The sequence below is a fragment of the Hipposideros armiger genome, unplaced genomic scaffold (assembly GCF_001890085.2).
Source record: "Hipposideros armiger isolate ML-2016 unplaced genomic scaffold, ASM189008v1 scaffold_10, whole genome shotgun sequence".
NCBI lineage: Eukaryota > Metazoa > Chordata > Mammalia > Chiroptera > Hipposideridae > Hipposideros > Hipposideros armiger.
Window position 1 is genome coordinate 5,947,613 of NW_017731360.1, and position 15,035 is coordinate 5,962,647.

The 15,035-nt window shown below is 55.3% G+C and overlaps 2 protein-coding genes across 7 annotated transcripts; one reads left to right on the forward strand and one right to left on the reverse strand.

Annotated features, from left to right (window-relative positions):
- Positions 1-534: 534 nt before the first annotated feature.
- Positions 535-6,904, forward strand: TMEM54 (transmembrane protein 54). 3 transcript variants are annotated; one of them, XM_019659167.1, is made up of 6 exons: positions 535-803; positions 3,217-3,410; positions 5,571-5,630; positions 5,772-5,960; positions 6,080-6,214; positions 6,565-6,904. In XM_019659167.1, exons 1-6 carry the CDS (start codon positions 788-790, stop codon positions 6,691-6,693), a joined length of 723 nt encoding a protein of 240 aa, XP_019514712.1. In that variant the 5' UTR covers positions 535-787; the 3' UTR covers positions 6,694-6,904. The 3 variants fall into 3 exon arrangements, with proteins under 3 accessions (XP_019514712.1, XP_019514699.1, XP_019514704.1); XM_019659154.1 differs by having other exon boundaries at positions 6,619-6,904; XM_019659159.1 differs by having other exon boundaries at positions 540-803; positions 3,217-3,287; positions 6,080-6,904.
- On the reverse strand, positions 6,851-14,533 carry HPCA (hippocalcin). 4 transcript variants are annotated; one of them, XM_019659128.1, is made up of 5 exons: positions 14,287-14,533; positions 13,701-13,755; positions 11,538-11,936; positions 7,999-8,104; positions 7,571-7,877 (listed from the first exon to the last, which is right to left on the reverse strand). In XM_019659128.1, the coding sequence occupies exons 3-5, from the start codon at positions 11,913-11,915 to the stop codon at positions 7,780-7,782; spliced, it is 582 nt and encodes a 193-aa protein (XP_019514673.1). In that variant the 5' UTR covers positions 11,916-11,936; positions 13,701-13,755; positions 14,287-14,533; the 3' UTR covers positions 7,571-7,779. The 4 variants fall into 4 exon arrangements, with proteins under 4 accessions (XP_019514666.1, XP_019514673.1, XP_019514688.1 ...); XM_019659121.1 differs by lacking the exon at positions 13,701-13,755 and having other exon boundaries at positions 6,851-7,877; positions 14,287-14,355; XM_019659143.1 differs by lacking the exons at positions 13,701-13,755; positions 14,287-14,533 and adding an exon at positions 13,990-14,090.
- Positions 14,534-15,035: the final 502 nt, after the last annotated feature.

The following is a 15,035-nucleotide window of genomic DNA, read 5'->3' on the forward strand; positions in this document are numbered from 1 at the left end:
TGTAAAGATACTCTGGAGGGTTTTCAAAGTCTTTTCTTATCTCGTTTTATCTCACCACTATCTTAGGGGACAGGAATTATTATCCCTGATTTTCCAATGAGGGAACAGAAACCCCCCAAGACGGAAAGGTAAGGCTTCTTTTCTTGCTCTCTGGCCAGGGCAAGGAGGGAACCCGATTTGCTTGAGATCACACAGCAGGTCAAGGAGATCCTAGTCTGCCAGGCAGTGCTCCATCACCATCCACTTCTGCCTTTCCCCATCCTCTAGAAAGACGTGGAGTCTCAACCTTCACCCTGGGGTCTTTCTGTCCAGGTGCCCATCAGGTCACAATAACCACAGCTAATACCCCTCTCACTCCCTAGCCGGAACCATCACAGCTCCTCTGAACCTCAGTTTCCATCTGTAAAACGGGCATCACTAGGAGTGTGTGTGTGTGTGTGTGGTGGGGTGGCTGGGTGCCAGCCAGGATCCGAGGCAGGCACCGGAGGGTGGGACCAGCGCTGTGACTCAGCCGGGCGGGCCAGGAAGGGCTGCCCAGCCGGTCTGACCAGCCTGGGATGCAAACGAGCCGCCCTCCCGGACCCTCCCGGGGCAGGGCCGCCCGGGGGGTGATGGGAAGGGAGGCTGGCCGGGTGCCGGCGACCCCGGGCTCAGGGCGGGAAGTGGGCGCGGCGCCTCTGCGGGGTGCGAGGCAGCAGCGAGCCAGGATGGAAGCGTGGTCCTCAGGCCGCCGGCAGCCTCTGGAGCCCCACTGAGCCGGCCGCCAAGATCCTGCGCGACAGCCGAGATGTGTCTGCGCCTTGGTGAGCCGCGGGGGGGGACTCCCCGGGAGGCCCGAACCCACCCAACTCCTCCGGCAGGGGCGGAGCACTGTGGTGGGAGCCCGGAACTTCGGGGTCCAGGCCTCCTTCTCTGCAGGTCACTTTCCGTTCTGGGCCTCAGTTTCCCCAGCAGTGAGATGGAGGGAGGTGTGCTCCTAGTATCTTCTCGAGGCGGCGTAGCACCTCCGCCGCTCTCCTCTGCTTTGCTTTCTTGCGGAGGTGGGACCCTCAGCGGGAGAAGAGACGCTGGGGAGAGCAGCCCTGGGGTTCCAGGGCCCAGAGAGTTTTGAGCTGGACTGCCTGCCTTACGCTTCCTCAAACCTTGTAAAGCGTTCCCACTTTCATACCCTCCAATCCCCCCACCAGAAGGGGAAGGGAGGGTCACTGGCAAACAGGATCCAAAGGAATGGGACGAACGTGTGTCCTCTCATCGCTCCCGGGGCACAGTGATGCTGCTCATGGACATCACACAGACCTGAGGAGCCCCCACTCTCTAGCCAGGAGAACTTGTGAGGCTGTTTCCTCATCTGTAAAATGCGGATGGGAGCAGCCCTCACCCCACTAGGTGAGGATGAAGTTAGCTCTAAGAATAAAGTGCTTACTACGGTGCCAACCACAATGCAAAGTGCTCCGAGAACGGTGACTTAGAAACAAAGAAGCCAGGGGACTGCCCTCAGACTCTCTCTCCAGTGCTCTAGGCACAGTCCCCAGTTGGCAGTTCCTCCAGCTTGACCAAAGTCTTGGTCCTGGGCTGCTGTTGTTCATGAGCCCAGCCCTGAGCTGGGTGGTGTGTGTGCTGCTAGGTAGGTGGGCGGATGGGGTGAGGTGGGTCAGGCCCCTGGGATGAAGCTGCTGTACCCCTTCCTGTTTGGCTAGCAGTTCATTTTCACGATGCCATTCCAGTTCCACATGCCTTTCTAGCCTATCATCTGCCCTGTGGTTGATCCTTCTACATCTGATCCCGTTCCAGAGGGTCCTGCAAGCTCCAGGGTCTCAGAACAGCTAGACTAAACCCTCCCCACTTTATATATGAAAAGGTCAGACAATTAAGTTCGCGAACTTTCCACCATGCGCTTACATGGTGGAAAGTTCATAACATACTTGTCTGACCAATCTCCTACTGGGAATCTGGGTCTCAGAAGGGGGAGGGGCTGGTACAAGATCACACAGAGTTTCTGTGACTGAGTAGCCCCATCTCTCCCTGATTCCTGAGAGCTGCCTCTTGGTACAGAGCCCCCAAGAACATTCAATCTAGTGATTTCATTTTTTTTTCTAGCTGCAAAGCTCCCATATATGAAATATGATCCACAGATGGGGAGACTGAGGTCTAGGAAGAGACTCAGTCAGGTCCCACCAGAATTAGCTAAAGGAAGAAGGGGCTGTTTAGTTGTGGGGACCTGGCCGGTCTTCCAGTGTCACAGAGCTGGCTAGAGCGAAGGGGCGGTCAGAGCCAGGGCCCAGCATGGTGTGTCTCCATAACCCATGGGGGAAATTCCAGACAGCAAGTCTGGAACAGCCTGAGCTGCCCAAGCAAGAGGGTTCCCTGTTCCTGGGGGTGGGGTGGGGGGGGTGCAGATAGGAACAGGGCAGGCACTTGGCCACTCGGAATTTGCATGAGTCCCTGATGTGCTTTTGACCCGAGCCCTATCCCGACCCCAACTTGCCCCATCCCTGCCCAGTGCCCCTGCACCAAGAGCTTGTTTTTCCCAACACCTTCAGAGTATGCCCCACCTTCCCGTCCATCTCCTCATGGGACCCTCCTTTCCCAGCTGTGAGGCAAGGATTAATTCTTCTTTCCAGTCTACAGATGGGGCAATGGAGCCCCAGAGGCTTGAGTTTGCCTTGAGTCACCCACCTCTAGGCAGTTCAGTTCAGCAGTTGCGCGCTGAGTAGCTACTGTGTGCCAGGCCCTATCCACCAGACTGAATCCCAAGCAAGACCTGATCTCTGCGCAATGACCTGGGGGCTCCTTGAGGCCTGGACAGTGACTATCAAGCTCACTGTGGTACCTCAGGGCCTGGCACAGTGAATGGGAGCTGAGTAGAAGGATCATGGGTCTAAAGCTAGAGACCTGGGTTCAAATCCTAGCGTTGCCACTCATGACCTTGAGCACTGAAAAGCGACTACTCCCCTTTATCAAGTACCACATCTGTGCTTTTCCAACTTTAGAGTTCCAAGGACTCTCATGAAGGCGTTGTGAACCCCTTTTCTGGATGAGGAAACTGATGCTCAGAGAAGACAAGTTAATGGCCTCAAATTACCCAGAAATATTTAGAACCCAATGTTCACCACTGAATGAAAACCACCCAATGAAAACCAGGACCTCAGTTTTCTCCTCTGCCCAACAGGATGAGCCCCACCCATGGCCCTGACCTGACACGGTTGTCCCCCGCAGGTGGCCTGAGTGTGAGTGACTTCCGGAAGGTGCTGATGAAAACAGGGCTGGTGCTGGTGGTGCTGGGCCATGTGAGTTTCATCGCAGCCGCTCTACTCCATGGCACTGTGCTGCGCTACGTGACTGCTCCCCACGATGCTGTGGCTTTGCAGTACTGCGTGGTCAACATCTTCTCTGTCGCTTCCGCCATCGTGGTATGACAAGGCTGGGAGGGTGGCTAGCAAGGGCTGGAGGTGGCTTGCAAGGTCTTCGATGAGTCTCCACCCAGAGCCTGGGGTGGGCAAGCAGAGAGCCTGAGCACTAACTACTGCTCTGCCACTTACCAACTGCACAAGCCACTCGACTTCTCTTTGCCTCAGTTTCCTCATCTGTAAAATGGGGATTGTAACAATGTCCACCTCAGAGGGTCCTGATGAGTACTGAATGAGATCATCCACCTAAAATGCTGGACACAGTGTCTGGCACATGGTGAGTGCTCACTACTGTGATCTAGGATGATTATTACGATAGGGAAATAGTCAAGGCTCCATTGGACAGAAGGAAGGAGCATTATTAGCTCAGCTTGGGAGGGTTCAGGAAGGTTCACAAAGGTGGGGGCCCCTGAGCTAGGTAATAATGGATGAGAAGGAGTTCAAAGATAGGCTACAATGACCATAACCCAGGTATTCGGCATGCTGGGGCCAAAAGGTGGTAGAGGAGGCTGGGGTAGCATTCCAAGTACAGAGAATGGCAGCTGCAAAGGTGTGGAGGTGGGAATAGCTAAGATCTGTTCTGGAGACACTGAGAAAACCAACCTGGCAGGAGCTTAGCGTTAGGCCTGGTCTATAGTAAGTACTGAATAAATGGTAGCCATAGTTATGACTGAATATCAGTACCTGTTTGATGAATACATGAATGAAAGGGTCTGGTATTCTGAAGTTCATAAAGCTCTTTCCTACTTAGTAGCAGAGATGGCCACAGCTTTTGGGCAACATCTGCACATCAGTGTCTGAGTTGCGTCCTGGCCACTTCCTGGCTAAGGGACTTATTTTTCTAAGCCTATTGTTTCTCCTGCAAAATGAAACTTGGATAGCCTGCTGGCCCCAAAGCTTGGATAAAGGAGGATCACAGGCCCCAGCGAGTAGGAGAGCCTTAGTCAGTGGGACAGGGCTGGGCTGCACAGACGTGTGCAGTGTCCCTTGGAGTTACTATTACTGTTTTTCGTTCCTCTCACCAGCCTGGTGAGGAGGCAGGGAAGGCAGTGAGCTCCGTGTTAGGAGGTCCGCTGGGGATGGGCTCTGGGCTGGACCACTTGTGCTTTGCCCTCATTTCCTCAGTTAATCGAAGGGGTTCCAAGCAACATGGGGCCATTATTATCCCCACTTTACAGAGGGGAGAAACAGACTCGTGGACTCACCCAGCCTCCTGCTGATACAAAGAAGCCAAGCTGGATTGGAAATGATTTGTGTCTGACACCAAAGTCAGGGTCCTTTCCATGAGCTCATCCTGCAAAAGGAGGCTTAGGCCCAAAGAGGTCGCGGCACTTACTTGTGGCTGCACAGTAAATTAAAGACATTGCTGGGCTCCTGTCACACCAACTGCCTCCCATGGGTCCAGCCCATGCCTGGTTCAGCGAGGGAACTCAGGGAAGAAGCTTGGCTGAATGGAGCCCAAAAGATCCAGGGGACAGCTGATGGGGTAGACACCTGCCTCTTGGGACTGAGGTTAGTTGGGGAGGCCTGTAGGAGAAAGAACCCAAGCAGGTAAGGAGGAGCGGGGAGGGTGTTCCTGAGAGGGCACTGTGTGGGCAGCATCATGAGCAGGCTGTGTGTGGGTGTCCATATCCAGGGCAATGAGGGAAGAGACTGGCCAGGGTGGGGTTGAGAAGCTGATGGGACTCGGGCCAGGTCATTGAGAGCCTGGGATAACTTACTCCTAAGATTTTGAAATCTACTCCATGCCATGTCTTGATTTGTTTTAAAATAACAATTTTGTTTTCAGTTCCTTGCTAGTTGGGTTACCTTGTTTATTCCAAAAGCTCTTCCACTCCAGACAGAAAAGTCATATATATCATGGGACATGTCCCAGCAGCCCTGGGGTACACAGGTCCCGGTTTGAGATACATTGCTATAGGCTGTGGGGAGTCATGGAAGGTTGTAGGCAGGAAGTGATTGTATTTTAGAAACATCACTTCAGGGCTAGGCCATGAGGAAGCAGTGCCTCCATGCAGATGGAGGTAATGAGACAAAGGCTAAGCAGAGGGTGGGGGATGGGGATTTGGAGGAATTGTGGAATCCTTATCTGAGAGTGGCTCTGACCCTCCTGCCCACTCTCCTCCAGCAGGGGGGTCAGGGCTGACTTGAGCCTCCCCACAGGTCATCACCTCGGGCATTGCAGCCATCGTGTTGTCACGCTACCTCCCAAGCATCCCCCTGGTATGTGGTACCTCTTGGGATGGGGCTTAGGGGTAGAAAGGGCTTGACCTGCTTGGACGGGGTGAGGCTGACCCATGGGGGCCAAAGCTGCCCATGGGGGCCGAGCCTGATGTCTGTTGACCAGTAGCCTCTCCTATCCAGCGTTGGGCAGTGTTTAGCTCCAGTGTGGCCTGTGCCCTTCTCTCTCTGACCTGTGCTCTCGGCCTCTTGGCCTCGATCGTCGTGACCTTTGCCACCCAGGGCCGAGCACTGCTGGCTGCCTGCACTTTTGAGAGCCCTGAACTACTGGCACTGGCGCCCGACTGTCCCTTCGACCCCACACGCATTTATGTGAGTGCTTAGGCCTGGGATGGGGCGGGGCTCATACAGGTGCTCATCAGAGGTGGGAAGGGTTCTCAGAGTCTCGCCCTTACCCCAGATCGCTGTATCTTCCCCCTGTGCCCCTGCAGAGCTCCAGCCTGTGCCTCTGGGGCATCTCACTTGTGTTCTGCGTGACAGAGAGTGTGTTTGCTGTGCGGTGTGCCCAGCTCACCCACCAGCTGCTGGAGCTGAGGCCCTGGTGGGGGAAAAGCAGCCACCACATGGTAAGGCCTGCCACCCCCTCCACAGACCTGACTCCCCATATTTCCTGGCATCCTCTGCTGGGCAGCCCCCATTCTCTCTAACTGAGAACTGGGACAATAGTTTTCTCCTCAGAACCAAAGGCAGAGGCTTGAAGGCTCAGAAAGGTCAGACCTCCCAGCTAAAATCACACAGCTGACAGCTAGCTCACTCAAGGCCCAGGATTTGAGGGAGAGGGAGGGCTATCCAAGCTGTAATTGGGGGCACTCCGAGGGTTTGGCCTGGCTCTTGCATGGGGGGAGATGTAGTGATGCTCCTTTGCCTGAGATCCTCCCAGCCCTCTCCTCCTCCCATTCCCTGGGTGACTTGGAAGAGGAGACCCAGACACAGAGATCCTGCAGCTTGGCAGCCTCTTGTGTCTCCACAGATGGAGGAGAGCCCAGAGCCCGCGGAGGGCCATGACCTGATGAGCTGCCTCAGCTCCGGGCCACTGACACTCTGACAGCTAATGCCTCACCTGGGCCCCATGGCCTCTGGGGTTTTGCAACCAAGTCTGCACTGTGACCAGCCAGGATTCCTGGAGCCAGCCTGCAAGGGCTCAGTGACAACTCGGGGACCCGAGTGGGGCTTTCAACCCCTCCCCCAGCCACCCAGCCCACTGCACTGAAACAAGACTTTATTCTGAAGTTATTAAAAAGAACAGAGATGCTGCACAGGAATGCATGCAATGGGGGAGGGGGCTCAGCCAGGGGGCCTGTGCTGCTTTCCCACACAGGATGCTGCGGGTGGGGCTCTAGTGTTGCCTGCCCGTGTGTGTGTGTGTGTGTGTGTGTGTGTGTGTGTGTGTGTGTGTGTGTGTGTGTGTGTGTGTGTGTGTGTGAGAGAGAGAGAGAGAGAGAGAGAGAGAGAGAGAGAGAGAGACAAACAAAATACACAGAGGGGTCTGTGGGTCTGTGTTCATCCAAGTGCTGAAAGGCAGGCAGGGGTTCATGAGACCCACAACTGAAGGGCTGGAATCGGCAGGTTTTCCTTTTGCATCATGACCTCCAGGCCAACAAGAGCTGGAGCAGGAAGGGTTGAGGCCCTCCTGCAGGGAAGGATGGCTCAAGGAAGCTTTTTCCTTAACCCCCATGCCCTCCATCTCTGGAATCCTTCTCTCCCCTCCAAATAAAAAGACAGGCTCCTCACCTGGGCATGGTTCTCCCCCAACACCCAGGCTGAGATTCTACGAGGGCAGGGGTGGGGGTGGGAGAGGGAAGTCTGGCCTCCTGGCTGTGTGTGCTAGCAGGGTGGGGGAATGATCGAAATTCTTATATCTAGGTAAGGGAGGACTGACTCCAAGCCAGAGCTTGTCTCCCTATCATTGCCAAACGGAGATATTGCCTCTTAGATTTGGGGGTGCTAACCGCTTACTTGGGCCTTGAAGGGACTGCAGGGTTCCCTTCTCCATAGCCCCCTCCCAGAGTGCAGTCCCTGGAGGGGAGGCCCAGTCTGACCCCCCAGCCTGGATAAACACAAAGGAGAGGAAGCTGAGAGCTGGGAGAGGGCCAGTGAAGGCAGGGAGGAGGGGGAACCTGGCTTCTCTCGCTCAGAACTGGGAGGCGCTGCTGGGGTCGCACTGCAGCAGACGCACGATGGACGGGTCGCTTTTGGCCCCGCGGATGAACTCTTCCAGGGACAGCTTGCCTGCGGAGCGAGGAGAGCAGTGATGGGGGGAGAAGGCGGCAGCGAAGCGAAGGGAGGCAGAGCAGAGCAGCCGGAGGGGAAGGGGAGTGGCGCCCGCCCCGCCCCCTCCCCTGCCCCTCACCGTCGTTGTTCGTATCCATTTGGCGGAAGATTTTCTCAGTCCTCTTTTCTGGGGTCGACTCGTCCTCCGGCATCTTCATCACGGAAGAAACCATCTTGTAAATGGCCTAGGGAGCGGGAGAGGAAGGCAGAGAGTGAGAGGAGTTGCCTGAACCCCCCACCCCCAACGTTCAAAAATATCCCCAGGTACGCTGACGATTGTCGCTTCCGCCAGGATGAGGTAGAGAGGGAGTCGAGGAGGCGTAGGGAACCGGGTGTTTCTGGAAGGAGTGTCTGCGAAGGCTTCCCAGAAGAGGGGGCTATTGGAGTGGGCCCTGATCAAGTCCCCTTAGAGCGCTGGGTGGAAAAGGAATTGCTGGCAGAGTGCTCTGCATGTAGAGACTCCGCAGTAGGAAGCTCTGCATGGACGCCGAGAATTTGGGGGTGGCTGAGTGCAGGGGACGAGGAGAGATGTTGGGCAGCTGGGCCAAAGGTTCCGGGGTAAGTACAGCGTTAGCGCCGCTTGTCAGAAACCCCGGGGATCCGGGCGGCCCGCGCTCGGTGGCCGACAGGGGGCGCAGGACCGAGGGGGTGGCACTGGGTTGCGGTGCCGCTGTGGCCGGCAGGAGGCGCAGGGCCGACCTGAGGGATGAAAGCTGGTCACAGAGGGAGCGGGGAGTATTATGCAAATAAACGCAAATGAGCATCTTTCGGGGGGCGGGGACAGCTTGGGCTCTGCTGGGCCCAGTGCTGCAGCCGCCACGTGCAGGGGGAGCTCCGGAGGCGAAGCGAAGTTTTTCCGCAGGGCTTGGTCTGTAGGATAGGCTGGGTCCCAGAGCTGCTACTGAAACCTCCAAGAAGGCTCCCTTCTCCCATACCATAAATTTCCCATTTCAGATCCAACTTTAGCTTCCACACTGATCTCTTCCAGCCTGGTTTTCTTGGGTCTGTCCCCCACGCTACCTCTGAAAGCTCTATTCCAAACACAGATCTCCACCACCACATCCCCCGCCCAGCGGGCCGCCCCCTCTTTCCAGTCACACACAGGCCTCCCTCCAGGCCTGCCATGCACTCAGCTCCTTCTGGATGCTGCCCCACGCTCCTTCTGCTGCCTCCCACTCCTCCTTGGGGCTCAGCTTACATAGCGCTTTCTCAGGGAGGCCTACTCTGATCCATGCTGGGTCAGAGCCCATATGCTGGCCCAGAGCTTCCTGGGCTTTTCCTTTGAGGACACCTCTCTGGAATTAATTATGCCTTTGTAGGATTGTTCCTACTCCCTAGCATACAGATAAGGACCAGAGACATCTAGCTAGTGCCCATATCCCCAGAACTTAGCACAATGCCTGGCATCTAGCAGGAACTTGCCCTTTTGAAAGCCATTGGCACCTCCCACTGCCCTCTGTACCAAGTCCAAACCAATCTGCCCTTGGCATTCGAGGCATTTCACATTCTGGTCCCTGCTGACCTCTCCACCATCCGGCCTCCCCTGGTGGGTGATTTGGCCACAACGAAACACCCCCACACCTTTCAGGTTTCCTAGCAATCACGGCCTCTGCCTGAAACAATACTAGCTGCCGTTTATCAGGCACCTACTATGTGCCAGGTACTTTACATGCAGTATTTCTAAACCTCACAACAGCCCTGAGAAGCAGGTATTGTGATTTTCATTTTCCAGATAAGACACAGAGGCTCAGAAAAAGAATTAGTGGCAGAGACCAGATTAGAACCCGCTTCCCCTTAGCTGCTGGATAGATGCTTGTTGGGGTGGTGATGATCAACAGGGGCTTTGAAGTAAGGTGAACCTGGAGTGGCATCCTGGTTCCACTACTCGTTTGCTGTGTAGCCTTGGACAGTACTTAACCTCTGTGAGCCTCAGTTTCCTCATCTGTAAAATAGGGGTAATCACTTCTCCCTCATGAGGATTGCCTAGACGAGGATTAAATGAGAATGCATGTAGAACAGTGACTGGCTAGAGTGAGTGGTCAGTAAATAGCAGCTCATATAATAATCATTACTCATCTACCACATCCTCAGATCTTCCCTGACCTTCAGTCCCCTGAACTCACAGATGTCACATTTACACCCCTGTCACTCAGCTGATCGGTGTCACCTTGTCACACTTGTCTCTGCCACCAGAGTGGAAGCCCCAAGCAGCCAAGATGCAGTCTCTTCCCTTCCAATGTGCTCACCACCCCACCACAGGCCTCAATCCTGAGAAGGACTGAGCAAGTGACTTAGAGAATGAATGCTCCCCTTGTGACAACCCTACTCCTTGGCCTCCTAATTAATTATCTAGACTTGCTGTTCACTCATTGTTTCACTGGAGCCAATTTGTAATTAATCAGTCACTGGGGTTTGCAGAGTTCTGTCTGCACTGGCCGTCTGGGGCTGACTGATGGGCTGTGGTGAAGGAAACCAGGGCCTAGACAGCAGAGGTTACCGAGGATGCCCAAGGAATGGGGCTGGCTTGGCACCTCCAGCAGGGCTGAAATTTACCAGTATAACCAGGACCCTCAGAACTCCCACTATCCATCAACTAGAGATGTTATTCCTCGCCCACAGGAGTCATTGACATACACTAAGGCTTTACCCTACTGATAGGCATAGGGAGGGCATCACATCCCAAGGGAGCCTGTTCTACTCTAGCTGGAGAGAGCAGACCCACACCCTTAGTAACAGAGAGGCCAAAGTCAAGAGTCCATCTCTGTGAGTCTCACAGTGTTGTTTTATATATGCACTGAGCTCTGGGTATAAGCATTTCACTCAGCACTAGGCTCTTAGATGGCCCTCAATTAATTAGTTGGAAAGTGGCTGGGTATCCAGATGGAATGTGGATGGTGGAGCCAGGTGGCCCACTCACAGGCTGTGTGGCCTCGAGCAAATGTCTTTACCTCTCTGAGCATCTGTGTCCTCTTGAGTAAATGAGGATCGATAAAACATACTGGCCTTTACTCTGCAGAAATGTCAAATCTTGAAAGACAAAGAAAGGCTGAGAAACTGTTATAGACTAAAAGGGACTAAAGAGACATGAAAACAAAATGCATTGCGTGATCCTAGATCAGGGCAAAAAAGAACATTATGAAGACAGTTGACAAAATTGGACTATGGTCTGTAAATTAGATAATAGCATTGTTTCTATGTTAAATGTCCTGACTTTTGATAATCATATTATGGGTTATATAAGAGAATGTCCCTGTTCTTAAGAAATATATCCTGATGTATTCAGGGGTAAAGGGTCCTGTTCAGAACAACGAACCATTACAAACATGCATAAACACACACGCACGCACACACACACACACACACACACACACACACACACCTAATGATAAAGCAAATGTGGTAAATGTTAATTGGTGAATCTGGGTAAAGAGTATATGGGAGTTTACTTAACTTTTCTTGAAATTGGAAATTATTTCCTAATAAAGTATCTTTTAAATGGGTTGTAAGAATAGCACCTGCCACTACCTACCCACAAGGGCTGTCGAGAGGATAAAAAGGGATGGTGGGTGGAAGCTGCTGGGCCCTGTGCCTGGCACTCTGAGGGGCCCAGGGGCCCACCTGCACAATCTCGAGCATCTCCTCACGGCTGATGTAGCCGTTGCCGTCCAGGTCATACATGCTGAAGGCCCACATGAGCTTCTGCTCCAGGCGGCCACGCGAGGTCACACTCAGTGCGATGATGAACTCCCGGAAGTCGATGGTGCCATCGCTGTTGGTGTCGAAGGTGCGGAAGACATGCTCCGCGAACTTGGAGGCGTCGCCGTAGGGGAAGAAGTTGGCGTAGATCTTCTTGAACTCGTCCACGTTGAGGATGCCGGTGGGGCAGTCCTTGAGGAAGCCCTTGTACCACTCCTGCAGCTCCAGCTCTGAGAACTCCGTGTTCTCGCGCAGGTCCTGCAGCATCTCCGGCCGCAGCTTGCTGTTCTGCTTGCCCATGGCCACCGAGCCAAGTCCCACCTAGGTCCCCGAGGGGGTCAAGGAATGGAGAGGAGAAATCAGGCCTTCCTGAATCATCAGGACACCGTTCCAGAAGGACCCCCAGACACCAGCCAGCCCAGCCTCTCTTTTGACCCAGTGGAGAGAGGAGCAGGTTCCAGGTCACCCAGCCTGCACCCAGGCCCCCTGCCTCTGTGATGTGCTCCACACCATTTCCCCAGACCTTACACTTCCCCAGGGAACAGGCCTGGAGACAGAGACGGGAAGAGGGTTCACATTTACTGAGGCCCTTCTCAGGGCAGCCACTGAGCCTTCACAGGTGTACACCCTTTCACCCTCGCAAAGTGAAGCCTGAGGATTAGCCCCATTTTACAGATGAGAAGGCAGGATCAAGGAACTGAGGTGACCTGGTTCAGGTCATACAGCCATGGAGTGACAGGGCTGACTCCCAGAGTTGCCCAGGGAGGTGCAGAAAGGCCTGGTTCTCCTTCTTACCCACTGCCCCCTCATTGTCTCACATATGTCTGCTCACCACAAAATACACCTGCAGCCCAGACACTGGCCTGTTCACCCACACACTTGTGCCTGGCAAGGGGTATCATAAGGTAAGTGTTAGTCTGGGTTCCCGAGCCAGGCCACCTGGGTTTAAATCCCAGCTTTGCCCTTACCAGCTATGTGACCTTGGGCAAGTTCCTTAAATTCTCTTGCCTCATCTGTAAAGTGGGGGTAACAGTACCTACCTCATTATTGTGAGGATTAAATTAGTTAATACATGTGAAACATTTTTAGAATGATGCCTGCACATACAAGTGTTCAATAATATGATTTACATGTACCAGATGCTACAAGACTCGTGTACAATACACACCTGAATACATACACAGTTTATCAAATCCACACGCTGGGTCCCATGCCACTCATATACCAGCCCACACCCATCCATGGGTCACCTCCACACACGACAACATTCCCTCTGCTCCACAACTCACATGTACCGACACGCAGCACCATGCATGCACAACTCCCATACCCTGTGCATCAAGACACACTAGCCCACGATCCCACATGTCGCATACATGCCACCACAAACCAACTCCCATGCTGACACCTCTCACATGGCCAGCTGCACATGGGACTATCAGGCATCCCTGCCGTCTTTCTCTTCCCAGGGGTGCTGTCAGGTCCCAGGAAAGGGGGCTTCAGCCTTTCTCAGACTTACAAGGGGCCCCTCTTCCAGCGAGACCCATAGCCAGCCAACCCTCCCCCAACACTTACCTTTTATCTAGCCCTGAAAGGTCCCCTCAGTGCAGGAGCTTAGAGTGTGGAGGGCTGAGGGGATGGCAACGGAGAGGAGACAGCCAGGCAGTTCTGGGCAGGGATGTGGGAGTGTGTGCAGGTGACTCTTCCCCCAGCCTGGGGCTGTGAGATGATGGGGGGGGGGTTCTTTGTGTGTGCATTTGCACAAAGCTCTGCACATGTGGGTGAGCGTGTGTGTGAATGCATGTGCTCGTGCATGCCTGTGTGTCCCTGGGTTCTGCATTTATCTCCCCATGTGTTTCAATCCATATCTGTGCATGTGCCTGTCAGTGCCGGTGACGAGGTATGCACCTATCACAGTGTGAGGGGGATGTGGCTGTGTGGCCACTTGGGGGGCCTGTGTGTGTCCTCAGCAGTGTGTCACATGCATGTATCTGTAAGTTGGCCACCCTCCTTTCTAAATCAGCCTCTTCTGCCCCAGGATGAGGACCCACTGAACAAATGTGTGGGAGGGGACTGAGGAAATACCTGGGGCTGGGGCGGCGGAGAGTGTCCCTTAGTTCCCTCCTCAAGGTCCAAAGAACTGGGTCATCGGGGCGAGGGCAGAGAGATGCGTTAGGCAGGAGAGATCTTAGAATGCTTCCTCTTCCCTGCCACCCTGAGTCGCCCCTCCCAGTTGGAAGACTTGGAAGCGAGGGTGGTAGAGATTCTGTTGTCTCGCAAAGACCCCCCAGTTGTCAAAATGGGAAGGACCCACAGCTCGACCTGAGAAACCTGCCCCGGGGACCCCCTCTGAACCTCTCGCCCCAGCTCTCACCCTGAGCCCCCGCCTCAATCCTTTCAGCACTCGGAGAGCACCCAGCGCGTGGACCCTCCTAGAGGGGGCGCTCGGAGGCGGCCGTAATGAGACTCCTCCCGGCTGGTCACTCCGCGGTCAGGACCCTGGAGAGCTCCCCGCGATTACCCCAGGGAGCCCCCACTCCCTGAGCACCCGGAGGGAGGGTTCCCGGGAGGCGCGGGAGCGGCGGGGTTGGGGAGTCCTGGACGTGGCTCCCTCCCTTGGGGATGCCCCTCCCCGCATTCCCCAGCCCCGGCCAAAGCGGCCCCCACTCACCCAGCGACGTGGAGACACCGACTGCGCAGGGAAGGCGGCGCTGCTGCGGCGCGCGGCAGCAGAGGCGGCCTGAGGGGCGGGCGGGGGGCGGGGAGAGGGACTGCGAGGGAGACGCCCCGCGGCGTTCGCCCGGGGCCCCTCCCCTGGGGGGGGTCCCTGTTTCTCCCTCACCCCTCCAGCCCTTGGGGCAGGGGAAGCAATGGACTAGGCTCCGCCCCCGCCCATTTCCAGGAGAGGGGAAGGGACGCCTTCACTACCCGGCCCCCCTCAAGAGGGAGCACATGCCGGAGGAGGAGGCCCGAGGTCCCCATCTCCTCAGCATCTTGACTCAGGTAGTTCCAATGGGGTGGCAGGGGAGGTCAGTGCCCAGAGACCTCTTTCTTAAGCTGGGACTACTCCCGGACGCTCCACCACCTTCTTCCCCCACCCCCTACCTGGGTGCGAAGCCGCACGTCGCCCCGAAGGCGGAATCCGGATCCTGGCGGTTTAGTTGTGCCCTCCCTACTCCCCAGGGCCTCAGCTACAGAAGCTGGGGGCTCTTCGGAGAGGGGGCAGCGCCCACTCCTCCAGCCCATGAGGTTTTCCGGGACCAGGCACGCCCCCTACCCCACCTCCACCTTAGAGAGCCACCCCCCATCTCCTGCCCGCCACTCCGGATCTCATTCTCGGGACCCCTCAGAATGAATTTAACCTCCCAACATTGATCTAAACTGCTCCTCCGACTCCCTCCCCCAATCAAGAAAACCCCC